Source organism: Corapipo altera, unplaced genomic scaffold (assembly GCF_003945725.1).
Source record: "Corapipo altera isolate COAL_440 unplaced genomic scaffold, ASM394572v1 133, whole genome shotgun sequence".
Lineage (NCBI taxonomy): Eukaryota > Metazoa > Chordata > Aves > Passeriformes > Pipridae > Corapipo > Corapipo altera.
Genome location: NW_020884939.1, coordinates 1,364,180 through 1,375,520, shown reverse-complemented (window position 1 = coordinate 1,375,520; position 11,341 = coordinate 1,364,180). Strand labels below are relative to the sequence as shown.

Genomic DNA, 11,341 nt, shown 5'->3' with positions numbered 1-11,341 from the left:
CTGTACAGTGACCCCTGAGCCTGCCCAGTCTGTACAGTGACCCCTGAACCAGCCCCATCCATACAGTGACCCCTGAGCCCGCCCTGTCCCTACAGCAGTGCCTGTCTCCGTGCCCAGCCCTGCCCAGCCGTACGTACCACGGTGCTGCCGTTGTGCATGTTGTGGGTGTCCTTGTGTGCGTGGGCACAGAAGTCGATGCAGGCCGTGACCCCGGAGAAGGGCCGGCCCGCCTGGCAGCCCAGCCGGCAGTCAGGGCCCATGTGCTCGTTCTCCACCTGCAAGGACAGTAAACTGCAGCTACTTGGGACTCAAAGGGAGGGGCTGGGAGCCCCAGGGCCACCACCCCCCTTGTGACAGAGTGAAGGCAGCCAAGAAGCCACAGTGATCAAAAAGCACGTATTTCCCAATCAAACATGGAACACTTCTGGCTGGATATCAGCGAAATAATCAGGTCAGCCAGACTCTAAGTGTCTTGAAACAGTGAAACCAATTTATTTACAGTATTATCTCTGAGCCTTTGTCACCTGTGCCCAGCTCAGGCCACAACTGAACCCTCAGTTCAAATCTGGAGGTGCAGTACATTAAAACCTGCCAAATGCCCCTGGAAGCAGCAGCTCCACAGCACTGCAAGGCCTGGGGCTGTTCCTTGGTTTGGGACCAAGCTGCTGCTCAGAGCTGAGTGTCACACACCTACCTGGTTCTGGAAAGCTTCTGGAGCAAGCTTCTTATACACTGGAGCCACATCAGTAGCCAACGTTTGCAAATTATTTTCCAGAAGTTCCTCCTGCAGAGAAAGGCAACATTCAGTGCTGGAGGTGGCTTTGAAAGCATCTCAGCCAGGTGAGAGATGCCTGACAGCTCAGCTTCTACCTCTTGTTTTATTAATCTGACTTCTGTCCTGCTGCCCTTTGTCACTAGCCACAAATGTCTACTTTTGCATGACCAAAACACCAAAATAGTTAGATACAAATCAACCAAATAACAGTGGAGGGTATCTGCTGGGGCAAAGAAACCCAACACAGGGGAACTCATTTCTGCATCAGTTCTGATATGTGTCAAGGAGGGAGGTATGTTCTACACAAAACCAGAGGACAAAACTCATACCCCATTGTGAGCAGGGAAGGAGCCTCAGGTCTTCTTTTAGTGTTTTGCTTATGGGCCTTAATCCACATTGACACAGCTCTGCTAAAAGAAGCCCAGGTTTCCACTACATTTCCTTTAACTGTACGAGAAACTGCCAATTGCATTTAACACTCATTTCAGCTCTTAGGTCTTTTCTCATACTGCAACAGAACTTTCACTACAAACAGTTGTTAACTCTTTTGTTCTTTGTAGGTGGAAAACTCAGCACTTCATGGAAATACCTACTAGATTTGGAAATAATATTCCTTTCCTTAGGCAAAGCCATATAAACTCAGAATTAGCTAGGTGGGCTTGTATGGCAGCATCGCATTTAAATTCTTATTTATAGACACAATCTCCAAGTTCTTATCCTAAGTTTTTGCTTTTCCAGAAAAACCACCAACCAACTAGTGACAGACACACTTTGTTTTCCTCCAAGGACCAGGCTTTGAGACACAACCACCTGTGTCTTCAGTTTTGCATTGTGTGGAAATGCAAAAAACAACAGCTGATTTTGTTCAAAAAAACCCAAACCCACTTGTCCCCCTACCCTGTAAACACCAGTGTACAGAAGACTCACTTTTTTCCATGCAGTGTTCCCTTACAAGACAATACTGTATTTTTAACTCACACCACAGCCAGTTCATCAGCTGGAAACGCTGCCACAAGGGTTTCTGAACTGCACTGAAGGCAACATATCCTTCATTATCTATCCTAAGTACCATTCTTCCCTAGGGATATCATACCCTTAACTCATCTCACTCCATCCAGTGCTTCAAATGATCCAAGTCTTTCTGGACTTTCAAATATCTTTTTCTCTATTTGCTTTCTTAATTGAAAATTTAATTTTATTAATACTTCCTAGCTTTATGTCATCTGCAAAATCATCAATAGCCAGTATGTAGCTAAAAGAAGTACCCGATAGAAAAAATAATGCCAAAAACAAGTGTGCCACTGAGCCTGCTCTGACCACAGACCTCCTGGAGCTGCCTCAGCTCTGTGTTTCCTTAGACACACAGGGAGGTTCTGCCTTGGGGGGTTCTCCAGCTAATTCAAAGCATCCCAAACCTACAGAGGACATGCCTGCACAGAATGCTCCATGCCCAGCATCAGACAGAGGGAGAACCTGAACACACAGAGAATGGCAAAAGACAGAGAAGGAACAGGATTCCTAAAACAGAAGAAGCCAAATAAACACATTTTTCTATAAACAAAGTTTATAAAACAATTCCCTCTTGAGACAAGCAAGGCTGGGTTTGGCCTGTTCTGCCTTCAGCTCACAACACCTTTATTCCTTCTTCATGAAAATATTTTCAGAGTAAAACACTAATGGGGTTGGGTTTTTTAGATGTTTGTTACTTCACATAATCCATCATTAATTTCTGTGCTGCCTCAACCTTTGTGACATCACTGACACTCCTAACCAGCAATTAACAGAATCACTTCACTGCATCGTGTTTTAGTGCATCCATTCCTTCAAAACCATTTAAAAAACATGCTGGCCACAGAAAAAAACCAGTTTATTCTTGGTGACAGAGGAAGCCCAGGCTGTCAGCTGGTCCTACAAAAGTGGGAAAGCAGTTGTACCTTGGGGTTGCACATTTTCTGTGCCAAGGCAGAAGCCCTGAAGGTCTGAGCTACAGGCTTGGTCTTTAGAGAAACTATCGAGCTGTGTTTTACACTTCCGAAGAGTGAACGTTTCACACAGGTTACACAGGGAGCTAAACATGCAGAAAAGCATTTAAGGATAATTTTAGGGTAATTAAATACATAAGTGACACTGAGTTTTCACCCAGTGGAATAATGATTCTAAATACTACAGTTAAAAAAACTGCACTGGCTGTGTGTGATAAGCTCGGCACACGTGTATGAGAGAGAAGGGGGTGATTTCACTCCCAGTTCTGAAAATCACCAGAAGATGTGTTTGGAGGGGAAAAAAAAAAAGAAATCTTACTTGCTTAGGGTCATCAGTGAGAAGCCTAAACTTCCTGGGGTTTTTGCTCCTGGCAAACTTACAGCCATTGAAATACATACTCCACGAACAGCCAAATGAAAACGATGCTCCACAAGTTTCTGGGTCAAGTCCTTGACATGCACAAGTACGACTAGGAAAGGAAATAAAGACAGTCAGGTCAGCTGGCAACACAGTTCTTGGGTCTGGGGTTTTTTAGGTCAGTGCTATTTGCTGTTTCTTTTATAATACAGAGCATAAAACAAAGGAATTTATAAAATACATGGCTTAACTAGATATTTTCTATTAAGGAAATATTCATGTGTAGAGGGCTCACTTTTCTCCCCAGGAAGACAGACTCAACTCCCTCAAGACCTAATTCTGGGAAATAAATATTCAGTCACAGCTCTATAAATACACCCGTGCTACTTTCATTTTGAATTCTCCAGTTGGATAACCCTTTTATCCAGGAAAGTAGCCCTGCAACTAAAGGTTACCCCTAAATCCAATAGTTATTGTGTTATGTGCAGCAATACCATTAACTCCAAATTGATCTGACTTTCAAAGTGGACTCTAAGAACACAAGCATTAGATTCAGGTCCCTGTAGAGCTATGAGTCTGTGAAATGTGAGCTACACAGAGATCAGCACAAAGGCAGCACTGCACTTACAATATATTCTTATTAAACAAACTCAGTTCCTCTCAGAGGCACAGAGAGGGAGATCCTGGGTTCAGGGTCACATCTGTTTTAACAAGTGCAATCCCACGTTGGTGGCAGCTCTTTGAGCCTGGTGGGTGTGCAGAGGGCACCTGGGGCAGCGTGCACAGAGCCAGGAGAGGAGCTCACGGCCACCCCCTCCCTGGCACAGCACGTACAGCTCCCACAGAGCCAGGAACGAGGCGTGACACAAGTGACAGCCAGTGGTTTGGGATTTGTGCATCCTCGTCCAGCTGAAGTGCTGCGTTGGCAGGCTGTCCCCGCAGAGCCCAGGCAGCCCCAGAAGGAAGAAGGGACTCACTCCTCGTTGAGCGCGCACCGGCGGCTCGTGGGGCAGCCGTACTTGCGCAGGCTCTGCGTCAGCTCCTTGTACAGGGTGTCCGCCAGCAGGTGGGGGATCCCCTCCCAGGCCAGGATCAGGATCACGATCACGGCCGTCTGGCAGTGGTGACCCGCCCGCTGCCGCACCAGGCACAGCAGCTTCTCCTCGTCGCTGCTCCTGCGGATCACCTGCAACAACCACGGGGTTACTCTGCGAACAAACACCTCGTCAGCTGCTCCTCTCTGGGATGGGTGAGGCCCGAAAAGCAAGGAATACTGCTGCCCAAAGAGTGCCCATCGGCAAGCGGGACCGGGACTGCGTCACACTCAGCCCTGGGTAGAACAGGGTTTTGTGTTGCTTTCTTACCTGCAGGAGAGACAGCAGCGTATTTGACAGGGGGAGGAGTATTTTAGATCTTGTACACATGCAATAAAGGAGATGCATTAAAAGGCAAATAACCTCTGGAAGGAAACAATCCTGAGACAAGAGATCCACTAAGAACCCAACAGTTACCCTGAAAATAAGGCAGAAAGTACAGTGCCCAACCGCAGAAGGCAGGTGTGTGAAAGCACACCAGTAAGGCACATGTGTTAGGACAGCTACCAGTGTTAGAGATCAGTACCCAAGATGGTCCTCACCTTGCAAATATAAGAAAGCAACAAAAACAGTTTGTGTTCTTAGTGAAGGAAACAATGGGATTTTTCACAACATATCCCAGACTACCTCCATTAAAGCTCTGAGAGTGGTGAAGCTGTTACTGACCTGCATGATGTACAAAGCCATCTTTGGCAACCTTATCCTTCAAACACAGAGACCAACCAGTGTGGAACAGTAGAATACACCACTGGATAAAAAGGAGGAAAATTATCAAAGAACTAGACAATCCTACTCCCACATATTTAGGGCTTTGCTATAATCTGGAAGTCACATTTAAGACCACCAAAAAAAGCAGTAAGGCTAGGTATTATAGAACATGGTCTCTGAAAATACATTTATTTATTCTTCCAACACGTTTTAGCCAGCATGGCCTGTTCAGGGCCTCCAGCAAAGGTGTTGGTGCTCCAGTGTGAAGCTCCAACCCCCTCAGGCAGTAGAGGCTCCATCCTCCTCCTCAGCTGGGCACCTGCAGGGTTCTTGCTGTGTGAGCACCAGCCCCTGCACTGCAGAGGCCTCTGCCAGCTCCATCTCAGCACTGGCTCTGGGCAAGCAGGGCTGGGCCTTCCCCCAGCCCCCCCTCCACCTGCAGAGCTCCCACACAGAACAGCCCCAGTCAAGGATGAGAAAAGCAGGAAGGCAACGGTTCCCTTGGAATACCTCCAGATATCCAAGTGTTCAGGCAGATTCCCCATTGGACTGATGTCAAAGCTGCTGTGCTGCCAGATGTGCAGCTGTCACTCATATGTGACCCCTGCCCTGATCACCTCTGAATATCTAAATCATCTGAACTCCTGGAAAGCAGGGACCAAAGCACACCTGCAGTTCATCTGCCAATGAAAAGGGCTGCAGCAGATGAACAGCTGGAGAGCACACCTGTGCAGGCTGAGCAGGGAGAGCAAGCTTAGAGTTCATTCATGCCAAGAGAAAGTATCACCCTTCTAAAGCTGATCATGTGCTCTTACAATCAGCCTTGGGCTTCATGAGAAAATGAGTGGCTCTGATACACCATTCCTGACAAGGAGTCTTGGTTCTGACCAACCTACTGACTGACAGGTCAGTATGTCTTATGAGGAAAGAAAAATAATCCAACTCATTTACATTTAAGTGAAGTTGGCAGCAAGTCTGTTAAGGCTGATCCACGGTACAGGTTATTCAAGTCAAAGTTTTACATTCCTGAGGCAGCAGTTCCTTCTAGCCAGAAGAACAATTTAATTTTGTTACTCAGTGTGAAGTGATGCTTTTACTCTCTTTTTTCTCTTATTTTTAGACCAACCCAAATAACACAGTCTGGTACTGTACAACATCAGGTGCCTTTTTTAAGTTCTCATGTAGCTCTAAACTGGAAAAACACAGTCCAGGAAAAATGACAAACAAACACAAAGGAAATTTATAGTTTCCTTAAAACTAAGACCACACTTTCCTGCAGTTAAATGTAGCTGGAATTGGCTTCATTGTGCATATTGTAGAGAATGCAATATTCTTATTGCACCCAAAACCATTTTACAATCCACCACCTTTGGGCCACAAAGGCAAGTTCATGTATTTTTTCGTTGTGTGAATTTTACGTCTCTGGGTCAGGTACATCATCCACTCATTGGATCCTTTTGTTCCCAGAGATCAGCCCTTCTCTCACCTGTCACTGAGCTGGGGTGGTTCCTGAGGTGGAGCTGGAGCCACTCTTGCTTCCCCAGAGGAACTGAGGATGCCCTCCCGGAGCAGTAATGAACTGAGCCTCTCCTGTGCAATAACTGAACCCACAGCAATGCCACACTCAGGGTACAGAAAAAGCAATTTTGAGCAGGACAGCTGAACTCCAGAGTGTTTCCCCAGACTGGGGACAATGCACAAATCAGCTGGCAAACCTCGTGTCCAAAGGTTTTGGGTATTACTCATGATTTCTGTGATGCAGTTAACAACAGTGATAAAGTAAATAATTTAATACTTCAGTTTGTTTAATTTTGGTCCCTAATGCATTTACAAGGAATGAGAAAGCAAGCATTTGTTAAGCAGAAGAACTTAAAAGCTACATTTTTAGAATGGGAAAATAAAACTTTTCCTCTGCAATTACTTTTCCACACAAGCTAACCATGACTTCTGAGTGACTCACACAGAAAAATAACATGATCAACAAAACAGACTTGAACAAGTCTGTGAAGCATTATGTAACACTTACATGCAGCAAGCAAGAGGACAAGAGGAAATGGCCTCAAGGAAGGTTTAGACTGGATCTTAGGAAAAATTTCTTCCCAGAAAGGACTGTCCAGCCCCAGCACAGGCTGCCCAGGGCAGTGGTGGAGTGCCCATCCCTGCAGGGATTTAAAAGACTGTAGTGTGGTGTTCAGGGCTGTGGTTTAGTGGTGGCCTTGGCAGCGATGGGTTAATGGCAGAACTCAATCTTAGAGGTTGTGTCCAGCCTAAATGATTCTATAATGTCATGGTCAGGTTTCTGCAGGTATGTAGGGCCACATTACTCCTGAACTCATTTCAGCAACCACCCCATGTCATCAGTACTAAGTATCCATGAAGACGCCCACATTAACAATGAATACTCTTTCAGCTGCACTTCAGGAAAGGAACAGGACCTACCAAACTCCTCCACATGCTCCATCAGTACCCACCAGCCCTGCTCTGCACTCACACTAACTGGCATGAAGTTCCCTGCTGCCCCTCCCTCCCCTGTGTGCCAACACAGCCACGTCTAAGTCAAAAGGGAACACCAAAACGGGACTCAGCTCCTTCCAAAGAGCCTCCTTACACACACATATTGGACACACAGCACCACCAGGACCATCCTTGGAGGTGCTGATTTGGGCAGGACACTCAGTTGTTTTGATCACTCTCAAACCCCTGTTTTGCCCATCCCTCTGGTGCTGGAGTTGTGCCCCCACCAGTAGCACATCCTGCATTCCTATGGCTGTCCAGGTGTCCTTGTTGATGTGCACACCCAAGGGAAAGCAGCAACTCAAGTGATTCATTTTCTCAGCTAGCCCAGGTATTCCCAGGTGGCAGGAGCTGAGAACATGAGCAAGCCTTCGAGGTGTCCCACAGCCAGGTGGGACACAATCAGCAGCTATTCTGGCAACATACCACAGCTAAACCTCTGGGCTACAAGCCACAAAGGCCTAAGCTTCCCAAATTTTCTTACCAGAAAGCACGAGCCAAATGCTATGGCAGGTTTATTGAAGAGGTGCCCTATGCAATAGAATTTCCTCCAGCAATTTAGCTGTGGGATACCCATGAGGAAAAGTTAGATTTTTCACACCTTGCATACAAGGAGAGTGAAAAGGATGCTAAAAAAAATCAAGAATACAATAACAGGATGAGGTCAGAAGAGCACAGTTCAGCCTTATCATGATCCTGAGAGTGACAAACAGCAGTTTCCTCTGGATGTGCAGCAAGAGAGGCACTGGGATGCAGAGATGCTTCCCAGCAAAGCCAGGCACCTTCCAGCCACCCGCCAGCAGCTCAGGGAACAGCTCTCCCCCTGCTTTCCAAGCACTTGCCTTTTGTGCATTTCTCCACTCACTTCTAAATCCATGCAGCATTTTAGCCACCCACTACATTCCCAGGAAAGCTTAATTACAGACCACGTGCAGAAAAAACATGACCCTTCCTTGGTGCTGAGCTCACCCTCTAGTTTAGCTCCAGGATGAGACTGGAGAATACAGCTCCATGCCACTGGACACTTCAACAGCTCTGCCTTCTCCCTTCCCTCTCTGCCAGCCTGACCAGTCTGCACCTCCATCTGTCCTTCCCAGTCCTGCTGTGCTTTCCTGGGGGATCAGACTGACAGGATCCCAACCAGGGGGGCAGCACCTCTCACAGAGGCACAGCAATGTTCCAGGTTTTCTCTGTTCCTCCCCAGTAGTTCTCACCAGTTTCTTCTGCAGTTTCCATCACAACTGGACAATGAAGCTTTGTCTAACAAACCATCATCTCAAGCAGTAACAACCCAGTGTCCACCACCGAGTACATGGAACTAGAACACTGCTTTTTGTGTGACTCTCCCGAGTGATTTTTATCTTTTATTTTCAGTGGCCATTCAGTCAGGATCAGAATTCGTGATGTCTGTCCTTGCTCTTTGTTATCCCGAACGACGCTGTATCAGCAGCACTTCGGCACTGTGGCATCTCCTGCTTTTTCAAACCATTTCTGGATGGGTTGCAATGAACAATCAGTAAAGCCACACTGTCAATAAAAGCTCCTCCAGCTGTCCAAATGCTGGAGTTCTACTTCCTTAGCAGGAGCTCTAGAACAAGGGATAAGTCCACAGTGAATAAGAATGCCCCCAGCCATGAGCCAGCCCGTCCACATAAGCATGGACACGCCTTGGGAAGTAGCTCAGTCCAGCTGCAGAAGCTCCATGTACCAGATGCTGAATTCCCCCAGGGATGAGAAATTAACTTTCCAATTACAATCATCAGAAAGAGTTGTGTTAACTTCAACATGATTTAATCCAGACACCACTAGCAAAGAGCACTAAATTTTAATTGTGAGTTAAAAACACTGCTATAAATTACTGAATAAACCCACCCCCTCCAAACAACAGAACCAACAAGAAGGTACTTTTAGGTTTTTTTCACCTCCATGTGGTTCCACTGCAGTATTTCCTCCAGCCCATTCTGAATTTCTTCAGACAAATAACTGTGTCTCCTTTGCAGGATATCAGTAGTTGATTTGAAAGTGAGAACATATTTAGCTGTTCCCTGTAATTTCCTGGAACAGGAGACTCCTTAAGCACACTGTGGCTCCCAGTTTTCTAACCTGTAGATTTTGCCTCTGTACAGAGTCCGTATGGAGATCTCTGCTGAGCTCCAATTCCCTAATAACCCACACCAGGGTGCTGGTCACACCTGCTGCTGTTCACCTTAACACAGCTTTTCTCTTTCATTTTTACTCTATTAAAATATTTGAGTCATTCCTCATGTTAAACAATATTAAAATGCTCTTATTTACTTCCTAAACCACATAAATGTTTCTAATAATTCTGAATCTCAAAGCATTGCAGCACTTAAAGAATGGCTGTATTCCAAGCGTTTTTGTCCCAGATAAGCTCCTCTAAGCCTGCTCAGCTACACACACTAACCTGTTACAACACTAAGGCAAGAAAAGGATGCCCTAATACAACATTGCCCGAAAAGGTGAACAAAACCCCCATGAACCACCCTCTCCATCTGCTAAAATTCATTTCCTTCCAGACTTCTCCTATGGAGAACATGATTTAACCATAAAGATAATTCAATAAATGAAATAAAAGCGTGAAGTACAGTAAGCTGTTTAAAGCAGAATGGAACTGCACATCCTCCCTGGCTGTCCAAGACACAGCCAGTCCAGCAGAATTTGAAGTCCTTTTCAAATCTATTGCAAGAATTCCCCACTCTTATGTCCCAAGAACATGACAGTTCCACTGTCCCCTCCCTCACAGGCACCAGAACCTCCAGACCACATCACTGCCAAGCAGGACACAAAAAAAGAGCATCAGACAGCTCATTTCTTTGAATAAATCACATCTCTGCTAATACTAACAACAGCTGATTTGTAGAGAGCCGTGGCAGGAGTAACTTCTCACTTTTCTCACTTTCTCAACTCAAACCAAACTGGCAAACTGCAAAAAATATGTGTCTGTAGAAGAGTTTATTGTTATTATGGCTCACTCAGCATTCCACAAATTGTAGTTTCTGGTATTTAGCTACAAATTCCCATCAGTTCAATGATCTAGAAAATCTTGATTGGAACAATGGGCTATCTAAGCATTACTTTCAAAACATTAATTTCAGTGGCTAATATCAGGTTTGTGTCTGTCCAGGACTGTACTTTCAAGTGTAACTATTTTAAAAGTATTTGTAATGAGGTTTTTTATCTATCTTTATTCTACCCCTCGGTTTTTTTATATGGCCTACTAATAAACAGACAACATCAAGAAAATAAAGATCTGTCAAGCTATAAATAATAAAAAAAAATAAAAGAGGCCAACAGTACACAAGAATTTAGGAAACTACTTGCAAAAGGCATAAGAGCCCCATAATATACTGTATTTTCAAACTGGGGCCATCAGCAGGCTAACAGAATCTAAAAGGTGAGATCATCCAAGTGTTACAAAAAATAATCAGAAAACCCTCAACTAACAACAACAACAAAAAATCACTCAAAAAAGAGAAGGCTCAAGATGGTCACAGACAAGAAGTTTGGGAAGATTCCCATGTCAGAAACCTTCACAGGGACAACCAAGGATTTTTTCTGAATTTTAAAGCCCTGTGGTTAAGGGACAATAATAAAAGTGGTTAGAGGACAAGAGTAAAAAAAAGAATCCAAACCCAAACACCTGAATCCTCCAAACAGCAGTTATCTGCCAAGTTCAGATGATATCAAAAGAAACTCAAGGAGGAGACAACTGGAGTATTAAATGTGATGTGCATTGTCTTGATTTATAATGCATTGTTACTGGAGGGCCTCGAGATTTCCAAGAGGATACAGCTTCGTAAAAGTCCCTGGAAGAACTCAGTGGATTCAGTGATCCCAACCTGGTGTGTGCAGGGCAGGGCTGGGATCAGTCTGTGATCCCTGCTGTGTG

At 45.3% G+C, this 11,341-nt stretch overlaps 1 protein-coding gene across 12 annotated transcripts in view; it reads right to left on the bottom strand.

Moving 5' to 3' along the window:
* TET1 (tet methylcytosine dioxygenase 1) overlaps positions 1 to 11,341 on the bottom strand; it is a 95,852-nt gene that overhangs the window by 21,229 nt on the left and 63,282 nt on the right. For 11 of the 12 annotated variants that reach the window (XM_027660965.1, XM_027660972.1, XM_027660964.1 and 8 more), the window contains 4 exons: positions 4,093 to 4,301; positions 3,077 to 3,227; positions 695 to 784; positions 138 to 275 (listed from right to left, as the gene is read on the bottom strand). In XM_027660965.1, the coding sequence (XP_027516766.1) occupies positions 138 to 275; positions 695 to 784; positions 3,077 to 3,227; positions 4,093 to 4,301 (588 nt within the window). The remainder of the gene's footprint in view (positions 1 to 137; positions 276 to 694; positions 785 to 3,076; positions 3,228 to 4,092; positions 4,302 to 11,341) is intronic. The other variant, XM_027660971.1, reaches the window with a different exon arrangement.